The sequence below is a fragment of the Oreochromis niloticus genome, linkage group LG1 (genome assembly GCF_001858045.2).
Source record: "Oreochromis niloticus isolate F11D_XX linkage group LG1, O_niloticus_UMD_NMBU, whole genome shotgun sequence".
In the NCBI taxonomy this organism is placed as follows: domain Eukaryota; kingdom Metazoa; phylum Chordata; class Actinopteri; order Cichliformes; family Cichlidae; genus Oreochromis; species Oreochromis niloticus.
In genome coordinates, this window is record NC_031965.2 from 36,257,589 (window position 1) to 36,277,160 (window position 19,572).

Here is a 19,572-nt window from a genome sequence, read left to right on the forward strand (position 1 = left end):
ATTCAAGTACTGTTACTGAACGGAACTTACAATAACAATGATGTCACATTGATTGATGACTGAGTTTTTAGAAGTTTATAGTCACCTTATGAGTGTTTTACGTCGCATATCTTATAATTACTAGAGAGTATGTATGTGTTTGTGTGTCTAATGTAGTCGATTATCTCGTTTTTCGTGGAAAACCACATCAGTCCGACTAATAAGAGCGTCAATTTTAGGTCAGATAAGCTAATACCGGAAATGTGTTGCCTTCAAAATAATCGTCATTAATAGAAAATCGTGGAGTTAGGAGGTAGGCTACATTTCCCCTTGATGCCTATATCAAATGTTTATCAAATTTATCAAATAAGTGCACCTTAAAAAAGTATGTCCTTACTCAGCAGTAGATAGTTGTCACTCTTTCTCTAAATACCATCAGAGTGCCTTAGACTGAATTCTGTATTTTTACAACGGACCCAAGATCTCATGTTAATTAATGTGTGCTATTTGTGCCATTTTTGGATAAGCCAAAAAATGAGTTAATTCGTTTGCTGCTTAATATTCCTTTTGGTGGTTAAGATGAAATATTAATATGAAAATAAATGAGAAAAATGGGAGAATTTAAGTTTTGCATCCTCGTTTACAGACCCCTCCCCACAGGCAAGCTACTATGCGTTTATTTTGAAAAGCACGGCAGGAAAACGCCGTTAGCGTGATCCAGGTGCAGTAACAGCAGGATCTGAGGACCATTGTCCGTCCCGGTCCCGGAGGGTGACAACACGGGACCCGTTTCAGGACAGGACTGAGAGCAACTAACAAAGTACCGGGCTCCCGAGAACATTTCCTCCGAGAAAAGGGAAAACTGGATATTTAAAGGGCAAAGAAACCGTCTTATATGTGTTTTTAAAGGACAGGTCCCGATCTGAAACATTCATATTCGACTGTTTATTTCTTGCAGCTGCTGCTGAAGGAATCGGTCAAGTGTGCTGAACTTTGGACTTTGCAACTTTGCTGCTCTGGTTAAATTCAGCTGCACTATTTTGGGCATTATTATCACGAGACGCGGTTATTAGCTCACCGGATCCGGACATGTTCGCAGTAAAATTAATGTCAAGCTTTCCTGTGGTAAACACAGTTTCTTGAGAGTGGTCATTGCTGGTTCTTTTTTTGAAGTGCACGTTGGAGGTTACTAATTAAGGAGCGACTTTGATTTAAATTAAATGAGGCGTGGGCTCTCGTGGGCAACTCCCGCTTCTGATAAGAGCTCAGTCCGCGAAGGAAGGTGACACTCGCTGCCAGCGGTGTAAAAAACTTGGAGGAGTGAAGCTGTGTGCACTCACGGGAACATTTTGCTTACTTTTAACTGTATCAGGGATGGAGCTCTTCGGTAGTTCGCAGATGCGCTCTTGAAGATTGCTGCAGACTGTAGGGACTAGTTTACTAAAGTTTGGGTTGTTTTTACGGCACAAACCAGCGAGTAAAACACGACTGAGAGATCTTTTTGAACCCTTGGGATCGAACTACAACGAAGGAGCTCCCCTCGAGCCCGCACCATGGCCACTAGCTCGCGGGACAGCTGCTTCTGGTTGCTCTGGAGACGCACCCTCCTCGCGCTTTGGCTGTGCGCTGTAGGAGCGCGTGCAGCGGAAGAGAGCGCGTTTAACACAGAGGTAAGACGGCACAGAAGATGTGAGAGGCTTTGGGCGCCTTTAGGCATCGCAAATGATCGAAATGCTTTATTTAAAGCAGTCAACAAAAAGCAGGGATTCTCCACTGCTTTGCCAGGAAGAGTTCTGCTTTACTTGGGTGTAGATTTCTATAATGTCACGTTAATTAAATTAACCACAGTTGTGCTAAATGTTAGTCATCTGTTTAACGGCGTACTGACTTGATAGTTACCCTTGGAAGCGCAATATGTCCATGCCTATCAAAAATAAGGCAGAGCACACGATCTGTTTTCCTCCTATTACACGATGATGTAGGTTTTGTATGAGTATTTCGAGGGAACACCTTAAGTGGAACATTTGGAGGTCCCTCTCCAGCAAGTGTGCATCAGACACTTAATTTGTCTTTTCCCCTCTTTTTAATACACGTATTTCTGCATTTTTCACAGTTTGAAAACTCTAGCACACCCGGTGATAATGTAATGCTGGAGTGATATATTGGAACATAATTTTGTTTCGCTTTCAAATGAAAATATATCGTTTATTTCTTTCATTTAATGTTATCCCTACTGAGTTAACACAGATTAAGACATGGTTTCCATTTGTGCTCTTTTTTCTGTTTGCCTGGGTGCAGATGTGAGAGTCAAGAGTGCAACAAGCCACTATTATGTCTGTTATCAGGTTTGGGGGAGTCACCTGCTTACTTGCGCATGTGTCACCTGTTAATTATATATACACACTGTAGACTTTTGATAGCACATACATGTTTCTGTACACATTTAAAACTTTCTTCCCATTAAGCACACATCACATATATCTGCATATATCTGTGTGAAGGCTGGTTGGCAACAGCAACACTTGGCAATAATATTTCTAAGCTCTAATAAAAACTTTCTCACAAATAATGTTTTTAGACTTTTTGTGAAAAAAAATGTCCTAGTATTGGACATCCTCCATTGTTATCCACCTGTTGGAGTGCACACAGTGCTGGGCAACTGATGACTCAGAAATTATGCATATTTTAGTAAATGTATATATTGTAGTTTTTCTGGTCTTGTTGTCCTCCTTTAATGAGCGCTATGCCTGAATGTAGGAGTGCTGCCAGTTAACTTAAGTAAATGGTTAATCTTAAGTACACACATGCAAAGATGCTTTGTGACTAATCATTACCTGAAGAGCCGAAGTTTCATAAATTGTTTTGGAAGCCAGCTCATTTCTCAAATATCCACTGGCTATTTCTTTTTTTGTAGGTTTTGCTTCCTTGTAACCAGTAAAACCAGTGGTACACATTTATTCCATGTGTACTTAGGTGTGTCAGTAAATGCCAGAGTATCAAGTTGGAACTTGAACCAGTGCTTCTTGCACTCTTACTTCACCAGTCCAGCAGTTCATCCATCACACTTGTTTGTTTTGAGAGACAAAAACAGACAAGAGTTGACAAAAAGTTGATCAGTGCTGGAGTTTCTTTTGTGTGTAGCTTGACAAAGAGAGAGAGACAGACTGACAGACACTGAGACCTCCCAATCATTAGAGGTGAGCTTGCATTACCAAACTCACTGACCTTGGTGTGGGGGGGTTGCTGTCTGGTTGTCAGTCAGTTTACAACCCCTGATGGGCTGTTAACATAGTTGTGGTGAATGTGTGTGTATCTGTGTATGTGCAGGTGTGTGCTAATGCACAGACAAAGAGTTTCCACATTGTGTGGACTGATGAGAAATTTCCAGCCACTCGTTGCTAAATGTGCATGTGTGTTTGTAACAACTGAACCCCTGTTGTCAGTTTAACCTTAGGAGTTCTCCATACATGCAGAGGTCAGTGCTCGCTGCATCCTGGGAACTGTGCTTTTCTAATTTGTTGAGGCACATACAGTTTGAGTATCTGGAGAAATGCTTGACCGCTTCCAACTAAGGATATTACAAAAAAAAAAAAAAAACATGGCTCAGAAAAACTTAATATGTATGAAAATCAGGGCACAGACAAGTACTGTTACCCTCCAAGCATTTCTAGGGTAACCATTAAAATATATATACATATATATTACACAGCTTTCTTGGGCATAACTCAAATAACTGCACTTTTGAAGTTGATGAGTTTTAGTGTAATATGTAGACAATTAGAATTATATGAATAAAAAAAATACTAAAACAGTGAACATATCAGTAAAGAAATTTGATGTAATAACAGCGAATATGGTAAACAGAAAATGTTTTCCAGAAAATTAGATTTTATTTGTGGAGTGCAGCAGGTACTGAAGAATGACACTATATTTATATATACGTATACACTTTGTGATTTCAAAAAAATGGAGCAATAATTAGCTGCTTCATCAGTGAGCTTCTCTTCATCTCTGCCAGATGGTGACAATCCTTGTACTGCTCAGTAAGCTTGTAGCAGTGGCTCTAGTTATCCACCTGCTGCAGGTTAGTGTGGTTATAGTGTACCTGTAAAGGGCGATGTATGAAAGGTGGAGGTTTCTGGTCTGAAACGCAACTTGTATTCTTTGTAGTGGCCAACAGGGCCTCAGTAAACACTTTAATGATGAGGTGATCATCTCAGTTGGCAGTTTTGAATAATAGCGAAAACAACAGGAAGTTAATATGTACATTTTGGTGCCTGTTGGCACCAGAAAGAAGGATTAGGCCGTGTTCCTTGGTTCCAAAGATCCTCCCTGAACTTGTGACCTCTGCTTTCTAAAATCTAAACTGATGATGATTCATAAAGGTAGGTTGAGATTTCACAATGCACATTTATTATCCAGTAAGTGTTGGTGGCTAGATCCATCCTTTATGTACAGTCTGTGAGCCCAACTGAGCTTCAGAGCAGAACAAAGAATATTGTCACCTGCTGCTGCCCACAACAGTGAAACTGGAGTTTCTCTAACAGAGTCTCTCTTGATAGGCAAAGAAATGTCACTGATGATCACCACAAATGTGACCTGGTGGTTCTGCTGTCAAGAATTAGGAGATTACCCATTACTTACGTAATCATACTGTTTTCTCAGATGGCTAAAAAAAATATTCCACCCTTTAATTGGCTTTGCCCACCCAAGTAAAGTCAGTATGCAGAAAACATGGTGACAATTCTTGTGCTATGCCACAAGTGCTATGATTCATTTTGCAAATGTACAAATGCTGCCTTAAAGTAAATTATAATAAGCACCTGTAGCATCAATTCTTCCACTTGACCAGCTAGGATAATCTTAGTGTTTTGCAGCAACACAAAAACTGATCGCTTAATCTGAAAATCAGAAATTGTCCAGTAAATCTTGCAGAATGGAGACTCTCAGATTACAGTATATGTTACTTGACAACCTTAGAAGAAGAGCTATTGTTTGTTGTTGACTCAGCTAATCTTTAACACAATTTAATGGGAGACAAGACCTTGCTTTAGTGAAGGCTCGGATAGACACACTGAATAAATGAAGTCTAAGAACATTCGCCATCGCTCACTATAGATTTATGTTTTGGTATTTTCAATGTGTGAGTGGAAAATATGCTTGAATTTCAGTAGTAATAACATAAAGGGGCTAATAAAGAAGAAATGAGTGTAAATTGTGCAACATAATCAACATACAAAATGAAGTAATATATATTTTGGTTTGTTTCAAAGAAGCTGTGTTGTATTGTGTTAAAATTAAATTAAATACCTGTTTTGAAACTTATACACATATTGAAGTACTCTGTGTGGAAGTCTGATCCAGTCTTCAGGCTGTGTTTTAGAATGCGACCTGAAATCTCAACTCCTACTCTGTCTGGACAAAAAGGATGAAGTGGGAGGTTAAAAGAAAAGAGGAAAAAGAGAGGGATTATTAGTGTGTGTGACAAGAATCTGAGATATTTTGATTAACAAAAGGGAAACACGGAGAGAGATCTGATAGATTTGTTTATGAAAGAGGGAAGGAGGGACAAAGATGGAGGGAGTTGACGGGGAAGGTAGCGCTCTGTCTCAGCTGTGCGGCATGTGATGGCTGAATGTGACAGCTGTTCTCTAACTGGGACACACACACACACACACTGTGCGCATGCATGGCGGGCCTGGGACTCCAGGGCATGTCAGGAAATACAATGGACCCTCTTGTCTGAGGAGAGGGAACTGTGAGAGAAAAGTTTTGAATAAGAGGGAGAGAGAGCGGATGAGGGAGTGCAGACATGGACATGATAAGAAAAGCTTGGTTTATAGAGAGAATGCAAAATGTGTTCAGCAGCAATTTGTTGCTGAAACAGTGAGAGTGGTAAGAGGAGGGGGTAATAGGTGACTTATTGCAGAACACAAGTAGACTGCTATTCTCTTTGCAGCCATCCAATCTGCAAACGTCCATCTCTTCAGGTTCTGCACACTGTCCCTCCTCTTCCTCGTGATTGACTATCATATTCACACATATATACTACAGTGACGGTTTGGAAGTGATGGAAGGGGAATGATATTTCTCATCGTGCATTAGGGACATTGTGCTCTTGTGTATATGTGTTTTTGTGTTTGCGTGTCTTTGAATATGGTAAACGCTACAACAGCTGTTAATTCTGTGCTGTTTTCTACAAGAAGTGTCAGAAACATTGACACAACTGTGGATTGTTGTAGGCTAAAATACTGTAATCAGGGTTTACCTATCATGTGTTTCAATGGTGAGAGAAACCAAACTTGTACACAGTTTGCATGCTCCTGTTTTTGAACTCAGAACTTTATTGCTTTGAGGTAAAAGTGCTAAACATCAGATCATTGCATGATTGACTCCATTGTGGATTACTCTACTTTTTATTGCTGTTCATATTTGTCATGTGAACAGCGGGTAGGTCTTCTAACATGCTGTTCAGCACTGGACACTCCTTTGAACTGCAGCACAAGCTTCTCAGTTTTTCATCTGTTTCAAACCACAAGTGTTTAGATCAACTCACAAAAAGAGAGAAACAGAGAAGTCTTGATGAAATCCAGGTCTTACGAGTTGACTGCTGAATCCACACCGACGCCACAACAGCTTCTGTCAGACCTCAGCTTTTGAGATGCTGTTGAGATACGTCTTGGGCTGAATCTAGCCCCTAACTTCTGAAGCATGAAATATTTTAAAAATTACAGTTACATGTCTGGATGTAAACTCAGAGTGTGGCTCGTACCTTGATTTTTGGTTGACAATTTCAGTTTGTACCTTGGATTTTGCAAACAATGTGTTTTTGATCTGGATGAAAGAACGCTGATGACAAGACAAGACATTCTTAATTGTTACATCATAGGTGAGAATGAATTAGTTCATATTAACTAGCTAGTTATTGAGCATTGAGCCAACGGTAGTTAGTTTAAGGTCATTATAGGCAGCTGTGATAAGACTAATATTATGGTTAGATTTTCATAATTTTTCTTTTTAAATCACATAACTTATTTCCATTATGTGTTAAATGAACCCCCACTGATAAACTGCACTGCTGTAAAAGGTTTTGGAGAAGTGTGTGAACAAACTAAGCATCCAGTTTGTAGTGCATCTCATTATCATTTTGTTGAAATTAACTTGTTAAAATAAACCAGCAGGTGACAAAGGAAAGCCCACATGACTTGCTTGCATTTCTGATCCCTCCAAATTAAACAAATACAACTCTCTTCTGCTTCCTCCTCCTCTGTCGGTCTCACTTTCTCTCTCACTTCTCATTTACTTATCCATCCTCTTGGTAGGACGTCAGGAGGTAAAAAATGGCAGCAGACCAAGCCTCGGAATAAAAGCTGTTAGTATCTTGGCTGACATTGTGGTGGACACACACAAATGCTCTCTCACTTACACACACACACACACACACTGCCAGGTTTTACAACTCTCTGTATATTGCTGGGTCTGGTTTTGGCAGGTAAGCTCAAGGACTCTTTGAAAGACCATTTAATAGACGAGGCCCAGCGTGCACACACACCCATACACACACAAGCCTCTCCTATTCCTTACGTTGTTTTGTATTCAGCTCAGCTGACGAGGGAAAGTGAGCAGCCAGGCAGAAGTACTTTACTACTTTAGACGATGGAGGTGAGGGTTCATAAGCCCCCATACGTCTTCCTAATAGCACTGAAACTCTGCCCTTGTACCTGACAACAGCCTGTTGTAAATATACATAGATTTAAAAGCAATGGGACAGAGAAAACACGTGTAGAGACAACAGCAGACGCCTGCCACAAAAGCACCAAACATAAAGTGTGTACAAATGTGTACATGAAGGCAATTCCTGTGTTTATCAGGTAATATTACAGCAACCATGTGGAGATGCTGATCACAGAGGAGATGAGCAAGTGGCTGACATGACAAAAGATTCTTTGGAAGGCAGACTTTTCTTTGCATTCCAGAGTTTCTATCAGTGTATTGTGCAGTCAGTGGGCAGCCTCAGTTAAATCTGGCTGGGCTTAGGCAGCATAGATATGGTAAACTGTCCTGTGATATACAGTGCTGTGAAAAAATATCTGCCCCTTCCTGGATTCTTAATTTTTTGCATATTTATCCCAGTTAAATGACACAAGCAAAAAAACTAAGAAAGCAGGAAAGCAGCAAATACTTTTTCACAGCACTGTATGTGATGTTAATGGTGACTCAGTCTTCTCACTGGTATAAACTGCATAGAGGGAAATAAACTCAGGGTCTCACTCTTTCTCGGCTCACCCACTGTGTTTGTGTGTGTGTGTGTGTGTGTGTGTGTGTGTGTGTGTGCTTTTATTGGAATTCAGATAGAAATCGATATTTCTCTCCCACTGCTCCTTCCTCTGTGTCTGCTGTGGTCAATTGTCCCTTGCTTGCTCTATTACAGTGTTGCAAAGTGCTTGGTTTCCTTTGATGGACAGTAGGAAATGTGAAGAGCATTTGCTGAAGTGAAAATCAGTAATTCTTTTTACAGATTCTCTGTCATTTGGGTGATGTGTTTTTGACATTTAACATTTAAAAAATAAGAAGTGAAACTCTACATGCAGCCTGGTGTGCGATCTCTAATGACAACATTTTCTCAGATCTTTGAGTAACTGCAGCTGTAGAAAGTATAACAGAAGTGTCGATCTTTGTTAAATAGTAAAAACATGCATGCTAAAGTTATTTGAAAGGAAAAGAGTGCCTTTTCAACAGCACCACCTGTTTTCTTTGCCTTGACTTTGTAAGAGAGAGAGAGAGTCCTTAGATAAGTCTTTCAGGAAGTGTACGTTAGTTTGTACGTGTGTGTTTGCAACTTCCTTATCTTAAGGCAGCGGTGGGTCACGGTCACATCCAGTTGACCTCTACACACTTCTTTCTGCTCTAAAACACGGACGCACACATATGCACACTTAATCACAGTGCTAACAAATGACTCTACTGCCAGAAAAAAGCTTTTGTTCTGAGGTTTTCTTACCGTTGCAAACCAAAAACAATGTTATCAGTGTGTAAATGGCAAGTATTAGATCACAGAACCTTTGGTTAAAACCTGTAAGGTGGTGAATGAAGAAGCTCCTTGCGCAAAGTTCTCCACTGGCTTAGAGCTGAAATGCTTTGGTTTTTCATGCTTGGACTTCAGCTGGTCATTGAATAGACCGCGGTGTAAATACAAAGCTCTCAGGTGGTGTATAATGATCTGTTTGCTTCACTGTACTTTACCTTTGTGTTACTTGTGTTTTCACTGGGAACCTTTTCATTTGAAAGACCCAGACCAAGCACAGAAATACTGGAGCTTGTGAGGCTTTGGGGAAATAAACTCTGTCTTTTACTACAAAGATAATCTTTCTTTGGAAGATGAGTTTTCTAAATGATCTGCAGCTGTATAACGTTGGTGAAGCACCAATACATTTTTGTTTTTGTAATGAAACAAACCTGTTGGCTTCAGGTAAATAGAAAGGAGTTGCTGATTCAACAAACACCATAAGTCAAAGGGTGACAGGAGTCATTCACTACCTTAATTGAGCTCATGAAATGCCATGAGAACCTGGAGTGATTAATCAGTCAGGCGTTATGTTCCCTTTATGGTAGTTCATCACATCTAATCATAGAAGAACACAAGCAGGCAAAGTATTTCTTGTTTTCTCCACTGTGGAGTAGTAGCATTTGCCCTTTTGGCTTGTTTATTACCATCCATCCATTCATCCATCATTTGGTTTTCTTCCACTTATCCAGCTCAGGCTGCAGGGGGAGGGGTCGCGAGCCTATCAGGGTTATAAGATGCGTGTGAGACAAAAAGAAAACATTCAAAAGGACGAGTCAGTTGATTCCTCTGAAGGAGTGGGTAAGTAAATAAGGCCTTTATTGGGTAGCATTTTGCATTGTGAAAGATGGGTGTGAGAGCTTGAGAGCTGAAAACAGAGACACAGCTATAGCACATGCGTGACCAAACATGCACACACACACACACACACGGTAACAAATCCCTGAACTACCACTGGGAATGTGACTATGTGTATGAGTGTCAGTATCACAGACTACCCCAATATGGAGGGGTTTTTTCTGTGTGTGTGTGTGTGTGTGTGCATGTTTGTATGTGTGAGTGTGTGTGCGTGTGTGCATGTTTGTATGTGTGAGTGTGTGTGCGTGTGTGCATGTTTGTATGTGTGAGTGTGTGTGCGTGTGTGCGTGTGAGTGTGTGCATGTTTGTATGTGTGAGTGTGTGTGCGTGTGTGCATGTTTGTATGTGTGAGTGTGTGTGCACAAACGCCTGTGATATTGGGTTTCTACATAACAGGTGGAATAGTCTTTGCGTCATCTATGATTGAGACAAGTATCATGTTTTCTCCCTCAAGTCTGTCATTAACCCCCACCCTCCACACTACTGGGCTCATGCTCCCCTAATACATCAGACGCTGAAGGCCTCGCTAAGTTTTCTACCATCTTCAGTTTGTATACCAGGCATTAAATACAGCACAACTCACAGCAGAATACATTTTGAAAGAGCAGTTTACTTTTTTTAAGAGGCAGAGTTTACACGGTAAAAGTTATTAGATCAGGCAGCTGCAGCAGCTAGAGAGAAACAGAGACACACAGGGGAGTGTATTACCAACTTACAGCATGGACTACACAAGCACACTTAGTCACATTTAACCCTGTTTACATACAGTGATGAATGGGTTTAACCTACTTTGAATAGTTGACATAAGTGGACCGTTATCATGTGAACAGGTAAAACAGTATGAGGTCATAACATATGCCTTTGAGACATTTTTATGCACAGAAACAGGAAAAGTAATCTCAGAAAATACATTAACACACTTAACCAAAAATATGGCGGGTCAGGCTTGGTGGGAAACCAGGATTGTACACTTGCAGAAATAATAATCATGAGCAGTTTTCCCACAAAAATCAAGGCAAGTCTCTGTCATGTCAACATGTTACATAAGCCAAGTAGAAGACAAACTTTATGGTTTTTAGCTCTTCAGTGCTTTAACTGCTAATATGCTTATAAAACAGCTGTTGCTGTGTTCTTCTTATAAGTCAAAAGTCTCTTGTTCCACAGGCTCGTCTGTGTAGACTAAGCTGTTAAAATGAAAAGTATGCTATTTTTATATTTGGTCTTATGATAATATTTAGTTCTTCCTAATGAGCTTATCTTCAAGTAAGCTTGCTTCGGATGATACATTTTTTTTACGTTGTCTATAGGCATGGCTGAGGATGTACGGTTACCTGCCCCAGGCTAGCAGACAGATGTCGACCATGCGATCGGCTCAGATCCTGTCCGACGCTATCTGCGACATGCAGCGATTCTACGGTTTGGAGGTCACTGGACAGATTGACGCTCAAACCCTAAGGTCAGCATGACTTAACTGTTGCGTTTTAGTACATTATATCCATTAATGAGGCCCAAGTAAACTGGCAGTAAACACGAGTCACAAATTTTAACTAAACAGTCCATTTGAATCTTTTATTGATTGATTTGTCCCAGAATGCTGGTAAAAAAAATCCTCTGCAGTGTGAAAGAATAGACAGCTGCTTGAGACAAACTGCTCACGAAAATATAGCAGAACCAAAAGGTTTAATGTGTCATGAAACGCTGTGTGGCAGGCAGGAGTAGGACCCAAGGTGCAGACACTCAGACTTGAAGGATGAACTCAAAACTCAGCTTTATTTGCTGGCAGGGGAAAGCATACAAAACTAAACTGGGAAATATAAACTTACATTTGACGGGGAGGCACACAAGGAAACACACAGCTTGAGGGACGACGCGACACTGACTCAGGGAAACACAGGGTTTAAATACACTGGAAGTAACGAGGGGAACGAGACACAGAAGGAGGGCACAGCTGGGAGAAATCAGGACTGACGAGACAAGGAAGCAAAGCAGGACACATTCACATAAGACACGGACCTTCAATATAAAACAGGAAACACACACACACACACACACACACACACAGACTCCGAGACGCGGGCTTAACACAGGGACCTGACCACACTAGAGGGGATACACAGGCAGGGACGACGGAAAACAGGGAGCACAGAATGAACACTTGGGAAACCAAAACAAACTGTCATAATTCATAATATCAAAAATAAGAGTACAAAATCAAAAACACTGGGTCACCGGCCCAGAACCATGACATAATGTAATGCTCCCCTTCATCTCTTCTCTTGGTTGCTTCATCCTCTCAACATAAACACACACACACACGCGCACCTCTTCTTTCATCTCAACAGTGCTATGAAGAGACCCCGCTGCGGTGTGCCTGACAAGTTTGGAGGCCAGATCAAAACCAACGTTCGGCGGAAACGTTATGCCCTCACTGGACATAAATGGAACAAAAAGCACCTCACTTACAGGTAACAACAAAGATGAGCAGACCTGCCACAAATGTACAGTACAGAGAGGAAGTGAATGTAATCTCTGTCTGTTTGAGGCTTGAATAAAGTCGGCTTTTATGTGTTGCTTTTTATGTTTTTTGTATTAAGTATACATTTGCTGCAATGTGCTAGAACTCAAACTTGCCTCATCTGAAGATGTTTGCTCTCATCTTCTTCTTGCCAGACACTGACAATTTCTAACAGCATATAAATGAAAAACATTAATGCTTAATACATTTTACCTCAAACTTATATTGGCCACTGGCCTTTTTCTATTTCTCTCTCTTTCCCCATAGTATTCAGAACTACACTCCAAAAATTGGAGAGTATAACTCGTTTGAGGCCATCAGGCGGGCCTTCAAAGTCTGGGAGAGGATCACCCCACTGAGCTTTGACGAAATCCCCTACCAGGACATCAAATATGGACGCCGTAAGGAGCCCGACATCATGATCTTCTTCGCTTCAGGTTTTCATGGAGACAGCTCTCCTTTTGATGGGGAGGGGGGCTTTCTGGCTCACGCCTACTTCCCTGGACCTGGAATGGGTGGAGACACGCATTTTGACTCTGATGAACCATGGACCATAGGGAACCATAATGTACAAGGTAAAACATTCCTTTCAATCTGTTACATTATGGATTTTATTATTTTTTTAAGATAAGAGTTTTTTTTAAATAGAAAAATTTAAATCGTCTTAGCTGATAATATAGGAGAATGTTTTATTGCCAAGAGACAGATTGTTGTTTTGTGGCTTTTGTCTTAAGGGTTTGGATATCAACAGTGTGTTATTTGGTTAAATTCTTTGTAGAACTGGATGATTGAGGCGTTTTTGTGGGGGCCCAGCTGATGAGCAGTTTTCAGCACTGGTCGTGTCATGTTGTGCCGGTTGTAATGGATCTATATAACAGCTGTCCCCGTGGATTTCCCCCACAGCTAACTGGAGTTGGCAAGGCTCAGCCAGTTACATCATCTCTCATTTGTCAGGCTCAGCTGCTCCACTTACCTTTAAAAGTGGACTCCCTGTGACATCTCTCAGTCTTTATCCCAGTGTACCCCCTTATAAATTTGAAATATACCCCAAGTGATAATGTTAACATCTTTCTCCTGACTTTAGCCATAGCCATGAATCCCCCCTAAAAACAAAAATCCTTAGAATTCTAAAATAAATGCTCAAAATGTCTTAAAAACACATTTACTATTAAAAGGCCTTAAAAAGTAAAAACTGTTCATAACTGAACTTGGATTATCAATGTTTTTAGTCATGTAGCCTTGTGGGTTTCACATTGGTAAACTCATCTGGAAAATGTTCTCTCACTGAATCAAAAGCTCATAATTTGCCTCACTGTTAAATTTGAGCCAGTACTAGTATGTTTACTTGGAAGGAGTATATTGTCTTTTATTTAAAAACCCATACAAAAAAGGTTGAATTTTAACTTCCTCATACCTGAGAAGACCCTGAGGTGACCTCCCGAGCTTTAAAATCAATTATTACTCACTCTAAAAAGCTACTAAGTATATTTACCCATTCTGTCTTAGTTATTTGTTTGGAGATTATGTATCGGAATTTCAGGAGCAGGACCACGCCTCCAAACACGCTCCTTCCGGTTGTCATCTATATAGGTTCCCCCAGTTCTGCAAGCTGATCATTCTCGTTTATGTGCCCCACCCTCCCTCCCTCCCTCCTTGTTCTCTATTCTTTAACTTCTTCACTCCTATTTAGTGCACGGGGATCTGCCAGGCCCGGGAGCCATCGCCAGTCCCCTTCGAGGACTTCCCCAAACCGCAGCTCAATTCATGTCAAAGCATTCACCTTTACCTACTAAAACGCTGTCAAACCTAAAATGAGGACGTGGGCCCAGCTAGTGAAATACTGAATGATCACAACAGATCAGGATGGTGCTGCCCATTTTTATGTGATTTTGAAAATAATACTGTATCAACAAGTGATCTCATTAGAGGATTCACTAAGGACCAACTTAAACAGGCGTTATGTCCGGAGGAAAAACTATTCTATAAGTCACCATAATGTAATTATTCTGGGTTGATGAGAGAAGAAGCTTCATTTCTAGCTTGGTCTGGGTGTAGCTGCTGCTTCTAGCAGTTATTGGCTTTATAAAGACAAATTATTAGACCAATCATATTTAAGTAAGTCAAATATTTTATGTTCATATTTACGCCCTCAGGCCTACCTTTGGTAGGATGAGCCCATGTTAACCAGTTAAAAACCTTAATAACAGTGACTAGCACTAAGCTAGTTACACGCAGAAATGAAGAATGACAAAAATGCTGTTGCTGATTAAATGGGGACTTTACTTTTCAACAAAAGCCTTTTTTGGCCTGTCTGCTATCTGCATATCCAGCTGACACACATAGCTAAGTTTTGTGTGTGTGTGCATGTACGAGTCTGTATCTGTGTGATCAGTTGTGTGTGGGACGTGTTGCAGGGCAGATCACAGGGATGGAATGCCACTGTAAGTGGGAGTGTGTTCCACTTGGGAGATGTGGAGACTGGCCCTTTTGTTGCACCACGCTACTTACACCGCTTGAAAGCAAAGTGCAGCTAAATTTCCATGTGGTCTTCACTTTAGTTGGCATGTCTAAGTAGTCAGACTTGTCAAAAATGTAGCCTTTTGTGTGACATGCAAGTTTTTCTTTGTCTTTTTTTTTCTTCTTCTCTTTCAGAGGACAGAGGTCATGCAGATTGGTCTAGTACAGGGGTGGTGGAACTCCAGGCCTCAAGGGCTGGTGTCCTGCAGGTTTTAGACGTGTCCTTGATCCAGCATAGCTGATTTAAATGGCTAAATGACCTCCTCAACATGTCTAAAATATCTCCAGAAGCCTGACAATGAACTGATCATTTGATTCAGGTGTGTTGAACCAGGGTGATATTTAAAACCTGCAGGACACCTGCCCTTGAGGCCTGGAGTTCCCCATCCCTGGTCTAGTATGTGCCTGGTGGGGTGACAGTTGAAAGTTGCAAGTATTTATTTTTAACAGCAACAATTTTCTTTCTCAATTTTATAAACTTTTAAATATCATGTATGTAGTCCACCCATTTTCTTCCACTTTCAATTGAAGTTCATTTTGGATGGTTAGCAGTCAAAATTGTTAGCTACAGGTATGGAGAAATACATTAACTATAATGTTTAAATAGTTTAAATAACAGGTTAAAATTAGAAATACAATTAAAAATACAGATCTCTAACAATTGAATGGATAGCTGTATGAATAAACCATTTGAAATTTTTGCATAAGAAAATAACTGAGTCATAATAGTTTCAACTTTCCAAAAAATGGTCAAAAATATGTGGATTAGCTGTTAGTAGTAACTAAAATCAGTGGACTGAAAAAAGGCTGAAATAATAAAGCAGTTAGTCTGGTTCCATTTTAGGACAAGTTCAAATGAACACAATGAAACAAAGAAATGGTGTTTATGAAGACTTTTAGTCAATATAACAGGGGTTGTTTGTATAATGTCCAGAAAGAAGATTATTCTTAGAGCAGCAGATGTGCTGAAAGAAAAAACGAGACTTGAAGAGTGACGTTAAAGCCTTAGTCAGCATATGCTTTGCTGAAGGGTCCTCAGAACAAAATGAGCTCTCACCTCTGACCTCCTTTTGAGTTGCATCAGACAAACACAGCTTAGCAATCAATAGTTGGACATAAAAAATTAAAGACAGCAGCTGACGATAAAAGCACAAATGCATTTGATCCACTCATCATGGTGTTTTCTTTCCCTTTCCTTGACCTCAGCTTCAGACAGAGCTCTTTTACTAGGCTAAAGAGTTTTGGTGTAAGCCTTGTGACGCACAGTGTGATTAATCAGGCTTTCTGGCAGGGAAAACAAAAACAGCTTTTACACGTTATCCATGAAACTCAAACACCTTTCGCTCAGACAAAATGTGGTAAGCTGGTAGCACTAAAAGGTCAGAAGCTTTTGTGGTCAGATGAGACTGATGATGATGAGTAAGTTTCTGGCAAAAGGCAGAGCAAACTTGGGTAGTGGATTTTGGTTGTCTAGGTGCTGCTTTAGTCTGCCCTGTTTTACACTGATAGTCTCCCTGTGGCGGATGAATGAGGTGTGAGGCATGATAAACAAGGGAACAAAGCTTTAGGGAGTTGAAATAGGTCAAATGTATGTGTGTGAATTAGCAGTAGAGACACTGGCTGAACTTAACCAGGCTAAGACGTTTGAAGTGCAATCTTGCTTTTCTCTGTCAAACTGGTAGTCACAGTTACCTCACAAAGGGCTCTTTATCTCTCTTCATTCATCCTGAGCTATCTCTACCACTCTGTCTTACCCTCTTCTATTTCTTCCCCTCGAGTGTTAGCTGGCGCTTAGCATGCCGTGAGGACGTTCATGTGACTCTGGAATTACAAGATGAACTGTGTGTATCCTGTGTGTGTTTCAAAGAGGAAATGAGGAGATGCACAAAATGAGCAATCTACAGCATCCCCCCTTCTGTTCCACGTACAGCAGTGACATCACCAGCACACCCAACAGCATGATGTCACTGGCACCAATCCGACCAATCTGTATGGCCAATTATAGGGTGAACAAAATGGGTAGGAAGTTCAAAGGTCACTCAGGCCGGAGCCTAGGGTGAAAAGCAACAAAGAGGTATTGACTGGAGGGAAGTACCCAGCTGTGTGCTGGCTTCGCTTCTGAGATGAACTTATAGGAATATGATGTAAAAAATGTAAATCTGGTTTCTCTCTATTTTCTTTAAAAAAGAATCTCAAAGTAGTCTTTTGTTCTGAGAGGATGTTGGTCTGCAGTGGTCACTACGTCACAGATGCATAGTGTGATATTATTGCAGTGGCAGTGGATAACAGGATGTCTTGGTGGGTTAAAAGGGATAGAAATGCATGCAGATTCATATCAGCAGTCATTAGCATGCCTGTGTGTGATTAATGTTTTAGATCTGAGGAGATTTTTGTGTCATAAATAGGAGAAAAGAATGAACAGACGTTCCTATTCATTTTGTCTGAAATGTTATGGATATGTAGACTTGTTATACGTTGTTCAGTCATGTATGTGTAAGATGCTCATGAATGCATGTTGTAATTTCCATCATTCTGTACCAAGTTATACATCCCCTAGTTTTTCATTAACTTTGATCATCCCTGTATGTCTGTAGACCCACCGTGTTTCTGTATTGTTTAATATTTTGTGATTTATTTAGGATTTGTCATCTATCGAAGACAGTGAACAGTTTACCATCAGACAGTCCCCTTGCTCTTAGTTTGAAAGTTGTTAATCACCTACCACAGTGCTTCCTTTCTTGTGTTTTGCTGTGGTTTCGCTGGTCAGGTCACTATTGTTGTTATCCTTGATGTCTCTCAGCTTCCTTGATTCTCTCATGGTCTCCTGTGGTCGAACAAACTCCAATTCCACCATCTCGGATTGCAGTTGGATGGATTACTCGGAAGATGCACTGCATGTTGGAGGGTCAACAGAACTTGCTGCTAGTTGAAAATTACACTTGGTTACAGATGTGCTTGCGAAAGCTGCGGAGACTACACATTCTGCCTGGAGGATGTGTGCACAGTTGGTGCACTGAAGTGTAGTGAGTGTGGAGACGAGCTGGGTTTATAACACAGAACTCTGTAAAGAGTGTTGTGTTTACCCTTTGATAACAACATTTTCATGACTCTAACAATGACTGAACTCTACAACACCTACGCCCCAAGCAAACTGAGCGTTCTGTGAATTTAAGAATCTTGATACATCCACATCATCCAAGAAACTAAAGATGCAGACATCTTTGTTCTTCATGACAAGAACTAAAATCTTCACAATATTAAAATCTCTATGTTAAAGGCTATTGTGTCTGATGTTACCAATTTGTTAAATCCTCTGCCTATAAATGTCTCTCTGTGTTGAGGGATAGAGATTGTGGAAACTTTAAGACTGGATTGAACCCACTAAGCAAGCACTGGGTGTGGTTTACTTTGTTGGGGGTTTCCATCTTGCATTTTGTACTGCAGTGCACCTTGAACTCAGTTAGCTTTTGTGAGCCCTTTATTTGTTTGCCTCTCCCCTTCTTTATTCTAACTTATCTCTTATTCATACAGGTAATGACCTCTTCCTGGTAGCAGTCCACGAGCTGGGACACGCCCTGGGCTTAGAGCATTCCAACAATCCTCTAGCCATCATGGCTCCCTTCTACCAGTGGATGGAAACAGAGAACTTCCAGTTGCCAGAGGATGACCGGCGGGGGATACAACAGATCTATGGTAGGATTTTATTTTTAATCCTCACACATATCTTTTAAATGATGCAGACATGAAATCTTATCCTTGATGTTAAATTGTAACCAAGTTAGTAGTGTGCACCATTTCACCAGTTATCCCCTCAGTTTAAAGTATTGTGTCTGTGACTTCCTGAAGGTCCTCCTGACAGCAGTCCCACCCAGGCCTTGCCTACAGTGGCACCACGTCGCCCAGAGCCCAGACCACCTCAAACACCTCCTCGGCAACCTGACAGGCCCAGGACCACTGAAAGGCCAGATCATTATGGACCCAATATCTGTGAAGGGAACTTTGACACTGTTGCTATGCTCCGAGGAGAGATGTTTGTCTTCAAGGTAAATGGTTTAAGTATTAAGAAATTGAGAGTCTTTGTAAAGTTGTGAACATTAAATTCAATTAAATTCAATTTCATGCATATAACGCCAGATCACAACAGCTGCTTCAGGGCGCTTCATTAAGCAATACATGGAAAAGTTCTGCCACCATGAGTTTATTTCCAAGCATGACCTTCCTTGGAAATTAAGTCATCTTCCAGCAAAGGAGCTTTCATGACAACTCTACCGCTTCAATATATTAGTTATTATTTTCCTGAGAAAGGAGTTACGACAAATGGCGTATGCGCAGCCAACAAGGCGTCTGTTTTCAATCAGGTGCTTGTGGATTGTAAAACCACGGAGCTGGTGTTCTTTTATGAGACGGAGAACAGTGAAAAGGGTTTGAGGGCTGGTCAGGTGTTTAAAGAGCCTCTGGGCCCACACAAAACATTAGCTGCGGCAGCAGTTAGATATTAACTGAGTCTTAACCTTTATGAGATTTGTCTTGTAGATGCTAGTATTTAAACTGATCGTGTTATTGGCTGCAGCTCCTGTCTCATTATTTATTATATGTTTAGGGTATTTTTATATTATTTAATCAGGTTTTTCAGCACTTT

At 40.7% G+C, this 19,572-nt stretch overlaps 1 protein-coding gene across 1 annotated transcript in view; it reads left to right on the forward strand.

Moving 5' to 3' along the window:
* Positions 1-700: 700 nt before the first annotated feature.
* Positions 701-19,572, forward strand: part of mmp15b (matrix metallopeptidase 15b) — a 36,024-nt gene continuing 17,152 nt past the window's right edge. The window contains exons 1-6 of the mRNA XM_003437581.4: positions 701-1,649; positions 11,209-11,357; positions 12,244-12,366; positions 12,684-12,991; positions 18,465-18,626; positions 18,780-18,976. Of these exons, the coding sequence (XP_003437629.1) occupies positions 1,533-1,649; positions 11,209-11,357; positions 12,244-12,366; positions 12,684-12,991; positions 18,465-18,626; positions 18,780-18,976 (1,056 nt within the window). The 5' untranslated portion in view covers positions 701-1,532. The remainder of the gene's footprint in view (positions 1,650-11,208; positions 11,358-12,243; positions 12,367-12,683; positions 12,992-18,464; positions 18,627-18,779; positions 18,977-19,572) is intronic.